This window comes from Podarcis melisellensis, assembly GCF_964234715.1.
Source record: "Podarcis melisellensis genome assembly, chromosome: 10".
NCBI lineage: Eukaryota > Metazoa > Chordata > Lepidosauria > Squamata > Lacertidae > Podarcis > Podarcis melisellensis.
The window spans coordinates 3,432,448-3,448,472 of record NC_138542.1 but is presented as its reverse complement, the minus strand read 5'-3'; the positions used below and the strand labels follow the sequence as shown (position 1 = coordinate 3,448,472).

General features: G+C 41.5%; 1 protein-coding gene across 1 annotated transcript; it reads right to left on the bottom strand.

Annotated features, from left to right (window-relative positions):
* Positions 1 to 8,627: 8,627 nt before the first annotated feature.
* Positions 8,628 to 14,381, bottom strand: MED21 (mediator complex subunit 21). Its single transcript, XM_081929210.1, has 4 exons — positions 14,232 to 14,381; positions 13,783 to 13,897; positions 11,323 to 11,423; positions 8,628 to 10,031 (listed from the first exon to the last, which is right to left on the bottom strand). Exons 1-4 carry the CDS (start codon positions 14,271 to 14,273, stop codon positions 9,858 to 9,860), a joined length of 432 nt encoding a protein of 143 aa, XP_081785336.1. The 5' UTR covers positions 14,274 to 14,381; the 3' UTR covers positions 8,628 to 9,857.
* Between the last annotated feature and the right edge of the window lie 1,644 nt (positions 14,382 to 16,025).

Genomic DNA, 16,025 nt, shown 5'->3' with positions numbered 1-16,025 from the left:
CGACTTCCCGCCGGGCTCCCTAGGCTTGCAGATAGCAGCCTGTTCTGGGGTCGGGGGAAGCTTGGGCTTCCCCCGCCCCAGCCCGCGCCGGGGGGGGGGGAATATATATTTTTTCTTTATTTCCCTGCCCCCCAAAAAACTAGGTATGCCCTATGGGGCCAAAAATACGGTATCGTTTCCACCTGAGCTGTGTGCAAGCAGGCAAAGACTCCACCTGTGTGCAACTTGCTACTGCTCCACCCTCTTCAATCCTCTTCTGGTCCTGGGAGACTGTGGAGCAGGAGAGGAGGGGGCAGGAGAAGCAGGTGGGGAAGCCCTTGACTCTGTGCCAGGGGTCAGCAACCTAAGGTCCATGGGCCACAAGTGGCCCACAGGGGTTGTTGAACTGGCCCATGAGCCACCTCCAAACCGAGCCGCCCACTCTGCAAGTCCCTGCGTGCTGTGCTAAGCCGGCGCAGTGTGGGGACTCACTTCCATGGCACTGAAAATCATGTCTGCGCAGACGTAGACGCTGAATATTGCATCTGTGTCAACACAGAAGCAGGAAATCTGGCCCACAGAGGGATCTTCGCTGGAGTGAACCGGCCCAGGCGAGGTAAACCTTGCCGACCCCTGCTCTATGCCAACCTATATCTCCCTCCTGCACCTGTTCTTGACTTTCCAATTCTTCTGCCTGACGCTTGTCTACTGGAGGTTACAGACTCCCCCATATCTGATCCCTTTTTTCAACACCACTTCTCCCAGTCTCCACTCATTAGTGTCCAACCAATCCCTGACATCTGGTGAGGCGCATCCATCTGCTTTATGAATAACACTAAGAAGGGATTTAAAAACATTCATGTTCACCCAAGCTGCAAGATACACTTCCAGCAACCTTCAGATTACATGCAACTCTCAGCTTATGTGGGGTCACATTCTGGAGACAGCGTATAAAGCCAAAATCACCTGTAGTCAAAACACATTGGGTTCAATGGTGAGTGGGATTGCCAAAGTCTTTTTTTTCTGGGTGCCCGCTCCCTTAAATTTTTTTTTTTGCCAAGCACGTTAAGCTGAATATACACAAGTAAAATGTGTGTAAGTTGAGAGTTACTTGTATTAGATTTGGGGATGGGTGACTGCTGTTGAAAGCTTTTAGATGTTCTCAATGCTATTAAATGTTTTTATTCTATTGTTTTCCTGCGTTCATCCCCATCCCCAATGCCGAGGCTTCTTGGAACAACCAAGGACTCTGCAAAGAAAACCTCAGCAATGGTGGACACCCTTCTCTGAAAGACAGCCTCCTTTCCACTACTAAGCTTCTGCAACTTTAATTCCAGTGGACCATTGGATGTGTGTTATGTGGTCATAACTGCCTTGTCACACGGCGGATAAAAAGGCCTTTGGTGTTACTTGGGCTTTGGCAAACTTGCAGAGGGCAATTATTTTTTCTAGATGTGACAGCAGCCACACTCGGGAAACGGCTTTGACTGGCCGGCTAAATAAATAATACTTGCACAAATAATTACTGCAGTAGCTGGAAAAGCATGAAGCCCTTCATAGAGCTATTCCTGGTGCCTGCTGCTGCTAACATTTTACATATTGTTTGTATTCTTCAGCTTTGCCTTTTGTCCCTTTTGCTTCATTTCTCAAGCACTGCGGTTAATTAATGTGATAATTTTCATCTGGTGAACTGGAGCAGCACTGTTTCCCTCTCGGCTCTGTCTCATTACTAAGCTAAGCAAGTTTAACAGTGCTGCTTAAAGTTTGGAAGCATGTGTGGTATAAAATACCTTTGATGTGAACAGGATGGGGCTCTCCCTATTTGCAGCACGAGTCGCGGAGTTAGTTGCCCGTGCAGTGCTGTCTCTAGAATAAACAACCTTTGGTTTTGCTTTGTCTTGGTGTCTGACTCCTTCTTCTCACAGAGCAATTGACTCCCTCTGGGGAAGATCCCTGGCAAATTTGTCCAACAGCGTGTTTGTTAATAACCCTCTTCCTTATTTTCTGCAGATGAGTATTCTGCTAATATGCAGCCATTGGTGCCAGTGGAGGATTCTGTGCATATTTAATAATATGCAATTATTAAAAAGGGTAGATGGGCTGTCATTTCAGGGGGGGTTGTAATGATTTTGAGGTTGCAAGAATTCACAGAAAACTTCTTGTCCCCATTCTTGGATATATTTTAGATTAAATTACAAAAACAACAGTATATATCTTAAGAACATGTTGTGGTTGGAAAGTTATAACATAGCAAGATTGACTGCTGTAGGATAAGTGTATGTAATCTGAAAGGTGGCCTGCCCCCTCTCTAAATGGACAGAATGAACTTCAGGGCTAGATGCCGAAAGCTGTCTCCAAATGGGCATAAAACTCATTGAGAATGTACACTAGTTTCGAAGAACCATTCAAAATGAATTATTGAAACATTTGCATTTATTTACTAGGAGACAAGCCTTACATTAAAGCTTTGTGGTATATTGGCCACAGGGTATTTTGCAAGACTAAGCCACATCTGACCTGCTGAGTTCTGGTGGAAGAAAAATGATTTAGCTGAAATTCCCAGCTGCTTGCTTGATGCTGAAAAAGCCATGCTTCACTTGCTTTTAATAAATATTGGATTACCAGAAAAGTGCAAACAAAACTTTACCCCTTAGTGACCTTCCTTTGGTTCTCCCTGCCTTTGTCGGACTGTCATAGACAGAGCCCTTCTCCTAAAATGCAGAATTCTTCCCCCGTTCTTGTTTTCTATGGCAACCAATTTAAATCCTTCTGCTTCAAGATGTTCTTGGGATTTGTTAGGCTCAGAAACAAGATGGAGGGAATCTGAAATCAGGAACTGTTAAAATATTTTCGTCCTCCAAAACTATTTCCCTGTTGCCAGTTGATCAATAGATTCAAGAGCAGCACTATATAGTGATGAAGTAGTCATTTCCACCATGTGGTCCTTTTAGATCCTAGCTGACTGGCAACACAATAGGCCCAATGACTTCATTCTCTGATGACTGCTTCCCCTATTACGTATTGCTGTAGCATACATTCCTAAGATGTCTGCTGGGTAGCATCAAGAATACCCCCGATTCTGTAATGTTCAAATGTGTCTCTATTTGTACTGTTCTTATGTCAAAAGGTCTTCACACAAAAGGCTCCCTCCTGGCTGGTTCCACACCAGTGCAGAATGAGGGCCCAGGTTCAGTCCTTGGCACCTCCAGATAGGGCCGCCCAAAACCCTGGAGTGCCACTCTCAGTCAGCATGTTAATGGTCTAATTCACACAGAAATGAAAAATGTGTATGTATTAATGGAAATGGAAAATGGCTAAAAACAAGTGTTTTTCTAAAGGACTCTGAGCTCCTGCTGAGTTAATGATTAACTTATTGTTGTTCTCTGGTAGCTAACAGGATCACGTGAGAAGGTATGGGGGTCGCAATTTCCATTTTGAAAGTGTAGCCTTATGAGGCTTTGCCCTCGGGTGGGAAAAATATTGCGCCTGGGAAAGGGAAGTGGGAGTCAACAGACACTCAAGGAATAGTTTGGGAGAAAAAGGTTTTATTTCTACCATCCATGAACTGGTAGAAGGAGCAAGTGTGATAAGTCACAAAAAAGCATGCACGAAGTTCACAGTCAGGTGCACAAGCATATATACCCTCCTCCTTTCTCCTCCTTTTCCAGGAGTCCTGCCCCATGAGTTCCTCTGAGCATGAACAGAAAGCTGTCTTGGGACTATTGGCACCCTTCCCAGGAAAGGGGAATGAGAGTGGTTCAGCATGTCCAAAGATGTTGCAACCGAATGAGATAAGATTTGTTTCTCAGTCCTGAGTATTCTTGGCAATTACAGAGGCTATTCATTAGCCTTTAAAAGTAACATTTTACCTTTGGAACAATTGTGAGAATCCACAGAAAAGCTGTAGCTCTGGATTTTAGGAGAGGGAAATGAATTTTGGACAGTTTTGGAATTTTGGGGGATTATTGAAGCCTGGGGTGATTTCACAGACAGGATTTGGGTATCCTGTCCCTTCAAAAGGAGTTGCCTTTGAGTCTTCGCCTCTCAAACTTAATGGGAGTGAAGATACACAAGTAAATGGCTCTCCTGACGGGAGATCAAACAGCATGGAGGTTAGAAAGCAGACTGGAAAGACCTTTGCTTATAGGTCTGATTGGATCATTTCATATTTTGTAAGATGCTGAGCCTGTGTTGGATAGCACAAGATATTGCATGGATATTTTAGATGTTTTTATTCTGTTTTGAAGAAAGTTCTGCCAGCTAAAGTTTGAATATTTCTATGGGTCTGGACAATGTTTCACTTCTAAAGGAGTCAGTTTTTATGCTTCCAGTCACTTCAAACTGCAATATTTAATATCTGCAACACAGCATCGGTAGTAGATGGATCAATGGTCTGACGTGGTAGAAGGCAATTTCTTATGTTCCAGACCCCCCCCCCCCAAATATGGTAGTGGGTGCAGAATGCAGCTTCCAGAGAATCTTAAAAACAAAAAGAAAGGGGGTGGGGTAGGCTCTCTGGCATGTTCTCGGTCATTCTCAGTTTCCATTCTTCTCCTCTTTCCCTGACAGGGAACAAAGGCAGTTTACACTAAAAATTTATTTTGTTCCATTTATCTGTGGATCCCTTCCCTTGCACATGTTTTCTTTACAGCAATTCTGTAAGATAGGTGAGGTGCAGAGGTTGCCATTGGCTCAAGGTGATCAATATCAATGCATGACAAATATGAGGTATCCGTGTGCTGTGAGATCCAATGCGAGAGAAGCTTCCTGATGTTGAGTAGGTTGTCTCTATTTTCCTCGGAGAAACATTGGAGGGCAGATGATTTGGCTTTATAACCGCGTGGAGGGTGGGATCCACATCTCTTACCAGTACAAGAGGTAAGAGCATCTTCTTTCTTTTAACAAATAAGAATACTACAAATAAAAATGTGTACCCTGCCCCTGAGACCATTATTTATCATAATTATCAAACTTTCCAAAATGTAACATTTCTTGAAATGGTTTAACCCTTTCTATTTTAACAATACAAATTCCACAAATATCTTCCATTTTCCCCTTCTTTGATAGCACATGTTAATTGATCATTAATTGCTATATCCTATACTTCTTTATACCATTCTTCTATTTGATATCCACCTTGCTTTTTCCATTTCCTAGCTATAACATCCCTTGCCACTGCCAGCAAGTTTGTAAGTTAAGTCCTTCACAGTTTGGGTACATTTAACCTTGTCAAACAATGCTATTTCTGGACTTTTGTTCAGCATTAAAAGGGAATCTCTTGAAGACCTTTTAATGTAAACAGATCTATGCAACTGTTTACAATTTTTATCAACCAGTCACTTTAGTCCTTTTTTGCTGATTTTATATTTTATTATGTATAGTGCTGTAAACTGCCATGTTAAATTGTATTGAATTGGTGGTATATACTTTTGTCAAATAAAAGTATTTACATTATTAAAACTTCAGCTCTATTGTAGTTCCATTTTGCATATTTGTATAGAATCTCTACACATTTTGTACGTGGATTTGTAATATTTTGCAACAATGGCAACTCCATGGCTGTGAAATACTTGCAGTTATAAAGTCCATTAAGATGTCAAATCAACTGTATAACACCAGAATGGAAAGCTGAAAGCTTTTTTTAAATATTGAAAGTTCATCTGTTCAGATTTGTGAGTGTTTAGAAAGTGAGCTAGTTTCCTAATAATTAATAACAAATGTCCTGTTCCCAGGCTAATTAGTATGCTTTTGTCTATGCTGTAAATAAACAGAGTTCATAGCAAAAGGTCAAAGGACTATGTTACTGTAAAGTCAGTCAATAAATGTGGTTAGTTAAATAAATGCTTGTTTTGCCTTGGAAGAAGAGGCTGTATTACCCTATTACAAGGGGTGACTTTAATGGAGGATAAAGACTGTGAGAAATGCAAACACACACCAGCTGCAGACACAACAGCCTGAGAGTAAGACAAATATAGGTAATTTCAGACAATGCTAGACAGCTGACATCTGTGGCTGAAAGAGTCGGCAAGCTCAAGGAAGCACGTCACTAGCTACCTTAATAAGTATTGAACAAATAAATGCCAGATGGGGCTTTGTGGTGGCAGATCTCACCTTAATGGATTTCCCAGACCAATGTAAGTGTTTCATGCTGTGTAAGCAACATTGGGAAAATTCAGTTTGCAGTGGAATAAATAGAACAAAGTGAAAAAGCCTGTAGTAGATGCCCTACAATTAGAAATAATTTGATTATATTTAGTGATCACATAAAGCTTCCATTAATAGTATGAGATGCCGCCATCTTCAAGAATCAATGAGCTGAGGGCTTAGCAGGTCTGAAACAGCATTTCAGAATTGACTTCAAAAACAGAGGGGAAAGTTTGGGTGAAGAAGTATGATGTGCAGAATCATTCCTTCCCCTTTCCAGCTCTTAAAAGTGTATAAAATAACCTTTTCAAACAGCCCTTCAATCAAAGAATAAGAGAATTGTAGCGTTGGAAGGGACCCCAAGCCCAACCCCCTGCAGTGCAGGAAACTCAACTGAATGCCACTTATCTAAAATATCTCTAGGGATACATATAAAGGCACATCTTGCTCCATCAAATTATGGATGGAATATAGATTATAGTTTCCACCATATAGTATATTATATATCCCAAAGAGATGCAGGAAAATTTCCAATGACAGAAGACTTTTTAAAACTGCATAAATCTATTTAAGGGGAAATATATCATAGTGGTCTCAAAATGGCTAAAGTGGAGGGGACTAGACAAGAAGGTCACAAATACTGGTGGAAAAAATGTCTTATAGTTTCATTCATCTGCCTTGAAATGAATGGAAGCTCTGAAGGAGCTGGGTATGTTTGGACTGGAAAAGAGGAGACTGAGAGGAGATAGAATAGCCATCTTCAAATGTCTCAAGGGCTGGCACATGGAAAAGAGAACAAGCTGGTTTTCTCTTGCTCTGGAGAGCAGGGCTCAAACCAATGGCTTCAAGCTACAAGAAAGGAGATTCTGATGAAACATCAAGAAGGATTTTCTGACAGTAAGAACAGTTCAACAGTGAAATGGTTGAACTTGAAAGGTTGTGGACTCTCCTTCCTTGGAGGTTTTTAAGGAGAGGTTGGGTGGCCATCCATCATGGATGCTTTAGCATTGCAGGGGGTTGGGACTAGATGACCCTGTCACCTGTGGAGAAATACATTGGACAGTGAAATACAGCTTTAATGGACCTATACCACCCTCTGCATAATTGCATTTCTCTTTATGGTTCACAGGATTGTACTATTCCTTTTCATATTTCCTTTATTGAAAATAAAGTAATAAAAATAATTTTGATAAATGCAACAATACTTTGATTTTTAAAGTACCATTGATAAACACCACTGCTAAGCTATGACACACAAGAATTGCAAGAATAGCACCACTGATCTACACCAGAAAGGCCCTCACCATAAAAGAGTTGATGGTCATTGAACTGAATTAAGAGCTGCATGTTGTTCTTTACATTCAAGTTTCAGGTTCTCCCAAGCCCTCCTTAGTAGTCTGCCTGGTTCTGCTTATAGATCTAACATGTTTCAGATCCTAACTGGTCATACTTCAGGGAAATCTAAAATCTTTAAAAATAAAAATACCGTACATAAATAAACGGTATACATCCTCTGCTATACCCTGTATTCCATTCTGTATCCAATTATGAAAGAGTGAAAAAAATGGTTAACATAGTGAAAAGATAGCAAAACTTTTGTATCTACTAGACTTGAGAGAACTATTCTGATGAAGAATGAACAGGGACCCCTAGGAATTGTTTCCAGGAAAGGGACATAGACAAGGGCTTACACTAATTAGCACCCAAGAAAGCCTAGGCAATATAAATCAGTGCTAGTGCCTATATTTGCATTCTCTTGAACAATGGATGCTGTCAACCACGTGTAGCATTTTCTAGCACAAACGCTGAACCTTGATTTCATTCTTCATTTTCTAATACCAAAGTGAATGGGACGGTCCAGTACTAGAGTAGCTGAGAAGGAAGATCCACATTTCTTCAAGCAACTGTTTTAAATATTCAGGAATCCTCACCATTCCCTGAATATCAGTAATATTAAATCTGACACAAAGATTATGCTCTGATAGTTCAACAAAATCTTTATAACATGCATATAAAGCCCAGGCAATACTGTGTCTTTTGTTGTCAGCGAAAAGGATTTTCATAGTGCGCAAGATGAAATGACCGGCAATCAGAGGGCAATACCTCATTTATGTAATTTCCTCCCCACAGACCCATCTGGCAACTACTTTTCTATCTTTTGACGCGTACGTGTGTTTGTGTGTGTTTTTCCTAGTCCCTTTTAGGGTCTGAGTTTTATTGTTTTAATCTGCTTTTAGTATATTTTTAATTCTGATTTTGTACTGTTTATAAGTTTTCTTATTAAGCAGACATGAAAAAATGGTGTACAAAATATTGTAAAGAGCAGTACAGTTTGTTTTTTTAATTTTTACATTTATATAATTGATGGTAGAATAAAAATAAATTTAAAAGTATCAGGATGATATGAGGGCAATTTATCTAGTTTCTAATATTACAACACAAAGAAAAGCAGTAGGGTAAAATTGTGTGTGTGAGTGTGAGACAATATAGATATAAACAAACTATTTTAAGACAAAAATTAATTTTTATTTGTCTGCACATGTTTGACATTAAAGTGACCTGTCATATTCAGCTATGCTTCATTTATGCAACTTGTCTAAGTTCTAACTTTGGATACCATCAAGACTGAGCTTCCAATAAAAAATGACAGCTCACCTTTGTTTGAATCAATTGATTTGGCCCAAGCTGTGTCCCATGTAGAACAGGTATGCAAACCTCTAATTCTTCCATACCTTCTCTCCTTCCCCTTCCACACCAAAGCAGACCATCCAATTATATCCGTAACAGTGTATACAGCAGGGATGTGGAACCTATTGCCCTGCTGATGCTGCTGGACTACAACTCCAATAATCCACTGCCCATGTTGGCTGCAGCTAATGGGAGTTGTAGTCCAACAATGTCTGGAGGGTCAGAGGTTTCCCACCCCAATGTACAGTGATCATCCATACCGACATGACTATAAGCTGTTCAGCAGCTGGACAGTACCCAGATCTCCAACAAGAAATAAAAACCAAGCTCTTGCTATCCATTGCAAATCTGTACTGGAAAAACTAGAGGATTTTCTTTAGTCCGCTAGTCAATAGAAAAATAATAATAAACATTAGGAACAAGTTAAAGACCATGGCTTAGTGACAGTCGTACCTTAGTTGTCAAACGCCCTAGAACTCAGACATTTTGGCTCCCGAATAATCGAAACCCGGAAGTGACTGTTCCAACTGTCGAACATTCTTTTGGAAGCCGAACGTCGAACGGGGCTTCTGCAGCTTCCAAATGGCTGTAGGAGCTTCCTGCAGCCAATCAGAAGCCGCGATTTGGAAGTTGAATGCTCTGGAAGTTGAAAGGACAATTCCATGCAATAAAACACCGTGTGCCAGTATGCATGCCTGGGGCATTTAATTCATTATGACTTCACAAGGTTGCCGGTCAAATGAAATCAGACATTCTGATCTAACAAACATTAACAAACAAAGCACAGGGCTTTGGGCATAAGGAACATATTAAAAATTAAAAGTTTGGCAACTCTCAATTTGTGATTACTTCCTGCTAGTGCAATACCTTACAAAAGACTGAATATCTTGTCAACAGGGAGATGTTTTCCCAGAAGCACAACACCAAACGTCCTTCTGCAGGATTAAGGCTCAACAGTAATGTACAACTTTTTTTAAAAAAGTCCTCCCCTCCCCACCTTCTCAAGAAGTTCAAATTTTATGGTCAAGTCCCAACACCTCTGGTGGTTAATCTGGAGCAGGTTGACTATGACTGCCACTTCTTGTCTTCAGCTGTGATTGAGCAATGTCAGCTAAAGCATTCTGTATCTTCTCCAAAAGCATATCCCCACGATAAACCACCTCTTCAAGACGTGCAGCTGCCTCGTGATTCTCTTCCTCCAAGCGATGCAAACTGGCAGCCTATACATTTGGGAAAAAACAGAAACGCCGACAGCACATCTGTTTAGTGCTTTAAAATTGAAGAGGATTGACTCTTGCGGGGGGGGGGGGAGGAGGAGGAGGAGGTAAGAGTCATTTCTGGGACCCTCTTATTTTTAGCCTGTGAATAGTTGGTGTCTTATAACACTTTGTAATACTGCATGTTATTACGCATTTCAGTAACACAGAACCTGAAAAGTCTAATACTGTACAGTTTCATTTACTGGAGACAACTCTCTTAATGACTTCGCAGAAGTGGAAGAGCACATGCTTTGCATCCAAAAGTCCCTCCAGGGCTGTGAAAACACCACCACCTGAAACCCTGCAGAGTTACTACCAGTCTGTGTTGACAATAAACGAGATGGACCAATGGCCTGACTTGGTACGCGCCAGCTTCCTATATGCTGACACCCCCTCAAGCACTCAAAAGTGGACTTCTTATTTAATTTAAATTTTTATCTTCCCTATCTAAAGAGCCCAGGGCATCAAACAACCATGCAGCAAAATAGAATTAAATACATTTTTAATCTTTAAAAATAGATATAAAATGTTGTTTTTAAAAAACAGGTATGTACCCCCACAGCTAATAATTTCTAAGTTATCAAGAACTGTATTTAAGATAGATTAACCTTTTTAATGGTCACAGCAGGAACTAAGCCAGTCTTCAGTTCTTGGGCAAGCTACCAGAACATAGCAACCTCTCAACTCCAGGTTTGGGCCATTTTCATATAGTTATAGCCCAAGTTATAGAACAAAAACAACCTTGATTGTTCTAAGTGCATTGTCTACATCAATCAGGAGTTGGTGTTTCTGCTGGATCTGCAGAGGTTTGATATCATAAAATTGGGTACACTTCTGGACTAACAGGCTGAAATGGGGTTTTGGCACCACAAATCATTCTGGGAAGTGCAGTTCCAGAAGGGCGTTCTGGAAGACACGTTTCGGTCAATGGTTCCCTACAGAGATCACCACCCCCACCAAAGAAAATGCTGTCTGACATTTACATAAGAGGTGATAAAACATACTTCTCCAGATGCTGGACTTCTGCTCCCATCAGCCCCAGCCAGCATTGCCAATAGTCAGGAATGATGGGAGTTTGAGTCCTGCAGCATCTGGAGGGCCACAGGTTCTCTGCCCCTTACTTAGAGTGTACAGCATTAGCAGTTATTATGGACTTCTCTGTGCCAGTCATGGTTGTTTCATATTCTTAGCATCCAATAGTAAACAAAAGCAGTATTACACAAAGCATGAGCCATTTAAATTTCATTTTTACTTGTAATGTGGCTGTTGATTCTTCACTGGGCAAGGAATCTATTAATACGTCAATATCCTTGGCAGTTCTTGCAATCAATGCAGCAAACAGCTGGGCATATTCTGTAGAAGCAACAACATGGACACCATCTTTATAATTATTGCAGAAGATCAAGTTGTTCAAGTCATAGTTTAAAATTTCAAGATGCACAATAATATTTACGGTATAATGACAGAGATTTTTATTATTTTACTTGTTTTCTTCAAATTTTTACAATAACTACTGCAAAGATTTACTGTACAGCACATGGGAATGGAGTACAGAAAGTCTAAAACAACACATATCCCTACAGAGTGCAAATAAGTTGGATCTAGTGTTGGTTTTGCCTAAGCAGAAAGCACTTTGTTCATGCAAGGCAGGGCACCTGATTTTCAACAATCCCACTGCCTGGTGACTGGGAGTGGCTGCCGGGATCATATAACACTGGTCCAAAAGGATCTTCACTGGCTCCCAGTACATTTTCGAACACAATTCAAAGTGTTGGTACTGACGTTTAAAGACCTAAATGGCCTTGGCCCAGGATACCTGAAGGAGTGGCTCCATCTCCATTGTTCAGCCCAGACACTGTCCTCCTCCTCTGAGGGTCTTCTGGTGGTTCCCTCATTGCGAGAAGTGAAGTTAGAGGGAACCAAGAGGAGAGCCTTCTTGGTAGTGGCACCCACCCTATAGAACGCCCTCTCTACAGATGTTAAGGAGATAAAGAACTACATAACGTTTAGAAGACATCTGAAGGTATTGGGAAGTTTTTAATGTTTGATGTTTTACTATGCTGTAAGCTACCCAGTGACTGGAGAAACCCAGCCAGATGAACAGGGTATAAATAAAATTATTAATTATTATTATTATTATTACTACTATAATTATTATTATCCATTACAGAGGGTCCCCTAACACTTGGGAGAAGCTTTGCTGTGGGAGACTGGAGACTTAAGGGGTGGGGGTGTGGATGGGATCAGTAATAAGTGCTCCAACCTGCATGAGTGGAAGTGTCTTCTCTATGCGGAGGTGTACCTAGCCTCTCATGCACCCTTGGCAAAAAGCTGTATCAACATCTCCAACCAGAAACTCAAGAAGTTTGCTTTTGTTGTCTTAAGTGTTCTACCAGTGGACGGCAGGGGAAGCTCATAGCCACTCCGAGCCAGAGTGGAGAAGTACATTTTTTTTGCACCCACTTGGGCCTGTGCCATGGGATAACCTGGCCAATCCCTAGGTATGTCCCTGCTACTATGGCAAAGCCTCCACAGGATAGGTTCTATTATGTGAGTAGTCCATTAACGAACAGGAAACAATATTATGAGATGTGAGCATCGCAATGACCATATAAGCTTCACAGCACAATCCCTTTGCATATTTACTTAAAAATAAAACAAAATAAAAGTGTGCATGCACATGAAAGCTCATACCAAGAACTAACTTAGTTGGTCTTTAAGGTGCTACTGGAAGGAATTTTTTTATTTTGTTTTGACCATGGCAGACCAACATGGCTACCTATCTGTAACTTAAAAATAAGTTCTACAATGTTCAGTGTAGCTTACTTGCAGCATCTCCAAGCTGCAATCCTAAACACGCTTACTAGGTAGTAAGGTCCACTCAACATGGTGAGACTGGGAAAGAATCACAGAATTGGAAGGGACCCCAAAGAGTCCTCTAGTCCAATCTCCTGCAATGTAGGAATCTCATAGAATAGGTTAAAACAAGCATAGAACAGGTTAAATGACCTTACTATGCAAGCGACAATACACAAATACCAGAGTTTCACAGATTTATTTTGTTATAAGATGCTTCACATCTGAACAATTGGAGGCAGGGAAGCATCACTATAAGTCAGGAAAGTGGTATATTCCTGCAGTCCATAGTCCCCAGGCTGTCCAACTTATAGCCACAAGAATCCCTCCTTATAGAAGGCAAACAAAAATGTACGGTGGTATGAATATGTCTTAAAGGTTCATTCAATGTTTACTTGGAGGAATTACTCATGGACAATTAAACTGAGGCAAATGTTAGCGGCCTCTCTTACATCAGTTGCAGAGAACCTTGAGCCCTATAGATTTTGGTAAACTATCAGCTCCCATCATCCCTGGCCACTGGCCATGTTGGAGTTGGAGTTCGGCCACCTCTGGAGAGGGAAGAGGTTCCCACACCTGCTTCACACACTTGTACATCCTACAAATAATCCCTGCCAATTCATTATTGATTAAAAAGCTGTTAAGGAAGAAACTCACATACATTTACTTTATTAAAAAGTAAAGGACAAATACTGGTTTTCATTGTTCTTGTTACATCTGTTTCTTTTATAAAACCATTAAGACATTTTTAAAAAGTAAAGAACAGTTCAGAATTAAAAAGAGATTCCCATTTTACATTACAGTGCATTATTTTACTCTTCTCTCCCTGAAAAGTATTACAGGGAAGTTTACTTGCCTTCTGTAGGATTAGTAGGCTGATCCTTGTTTATTGCCGTTTGAATATTGGTGAAGGAAGCGGGTGGGGCACACTGCTGCAATACTCCAATCGCATTACAAAACTGATCTGCAAGCTATTGACAAATACAAAGCACACGAAGCGTCAGCCATTAGCTGCTTCAGGCGTCTCAGGAAGCCCCTTTTTGTGCCCAGGCTCTTTCCCTGACTCATAGGACCCTCTTTCTACTGCTTTGCCCCTGCGTTTTTGCACACCGCTTTGGGGTTTTAACTAATAGGCTCTTCAGAAAGGCTTTTACATAAAAACAATAACACGGTCAGCGGAGGAACTTGCAGCATCACAATGCGCGCAGCCACGGCCTCCCTCCCCCCCCCCCCCGCTTTAAGGGGCCCGGGGATGCTCCGCTCAAGGCCCAGGCCCCGTCCCGGGCGGAAGGCGGCCTCCCTCACCGAGTTCACCGCATCCTGCAGCTGCGTGAGGCGGTCGGCCATTGCGCGCCAGTCCCGGCATCCAGAGGCGGCGCCCTCGTCCTCCGCTCCTCATTGGGCGCAGCCAATGGACGGAGCAGGAGCGGGGAGGCGGGCTTTGAGGTTGCCAGGGCGACGCCTCGGAAGCGTTCCCTTTTTGGTCCCCCTCGCTGCCGGTGCCATAGCGGAAAAACATCAACCAAACCCAGGCGAGAGTCTCGTCTCTGCGGCAGAGAGAACCGTTTCGTGGTGCGCCCTCTGTCGGAGAGGAGGAGGCGCTGCAGCTCTCATTTTGAGAAAGTCTCGTGGCGCCTTAAAGACTAGCAAATTGTAGCTTGAGAGTTTGGGCTGCGTATGGTACACATGGCAGCGGAACAGTAAACGGTGAGGTCAGAGGAAAATGAAAGTAATACGTTATTAGCAGTGAAATACACTAAGTTGAGGCAGCAGTGGCCATGGGCAAAGCAGTGTTGGCGATGGCATACATGTTTCTTTTATTGATTTAATGAAATTTATATATTGCTTGATTGCAGTAAAACCACTAAGCTGTTTATGAGAAATATTAAAAGCATCAACAAAAACAATTGAAGGTCATTAAAACCAACAGTGAAAACTACCAAGGCACATCAGCGCCTACATGATAGGCTTTCCAAAACAAAAATGTTTTCAAGCAGACACTGAAAGGAGTACAGAAATCAATAGGCAGGAAGTTCCAAAGTTTAGGTGTCACCACATTAAGAGATTTTGTTACAACTGTGGAAAGTGATGTTCTCGTTTTGTATTTTTCTGCTGTGAATCTCCCTGGGATCGTTGGGTGAAAAGTGGTAGACAAATTAAATAAATGCTAAGAATAAGCATTAAGAGGCACCACACCAATAATGGTACCAGTTCCGCAGGTTTAAGCAAGTGAGTGGGTGAACATGGGGTAAGGCAATCCGGCAGATATATCCTGGCATTTGTAAACTAGTGTGATTAAAATGTCACTATTCCTATTCAAATCATGTGTTAATAGAATTAGACCTCTAAATAAATGTGCTACTCTTTAAGGTGCCACAAGAGTCTTTGGTCTTGATAAATTATGTGGCTGCACATTGCAGTCTTCCCTTGTTTGTGCATAACCATCTCCAATCCACAAAAAGCTTATGCAATAATACATTTGTTAGTATTTTAAGATTCTACAATATTCTTTTGTGGTGTTTGCTGCAACAAACTAACCCAGCTTCCCCTCTGATTGGCAGTAGAGAAGCTGATGGAGCTGCAAGAGCTTTCAGCCTTTGTACACTCACTTGGAGTAAATGTGTGCAGGACAGGGCTGCACACAGCACCGTAACGTAGAGAACATGGTTTACATGCAAAATGTCCCAGCTCTAATCCCTGGACTCTGCCTGAAACTTGCAGAGTCAGTGTTGGCAACATTGAGCTAGCTGGACCAATGGTCTGACTTAGCGTAAGGCAGGTTCTGACATTTCCAATTTCTCAGGAAGTTCTGTTGAAATCAGTGGTGATGTATTATGAAAGGCTGTGAAAAGGATGCTGTCAACCTCTGTATAGCTCATTTGGTAGAGCATGAGATTCTGCACCTGTTGAATTTTTGCAAATCACACAACTGTTAAAAGCGCACACAAAAAACGTCTTTCAAGAAAACACACACAAGACTAGTTCTTTCTGCACTTACTTGCTAGGAAGAATCACTGATCTCTGCAAGATTTACTTCTGAGAAACATGTATCTGACAGGGATATTACTATGGAGAAAACCTCATTTGACTCAGAAATAA

Bases quoted from the DNA above. Each gene is read 5' to 3' on its own strand.
- MED21 (XM_081929210.1), bottom strand. From the start codon at position 14,273: ATGGCCGACCGCCTCACGCAGCTGCAGGATGCGGTGAACTCG. The intron at 13,898-14,231 runs GTGAGGGAGGCC...ATTTGTCAATAG, and splicing joins TGCAGGATGCGGTGAACTCG to CTTGCAGATCAGTTTTGTAA. The intron at 10,032-11,322 runs GTAAAAATGAAA...CCAAATGTATAG, and splicing joins AATCAACAGCCACATTACAA to GCTGCCAGTTTGCATCGCTT.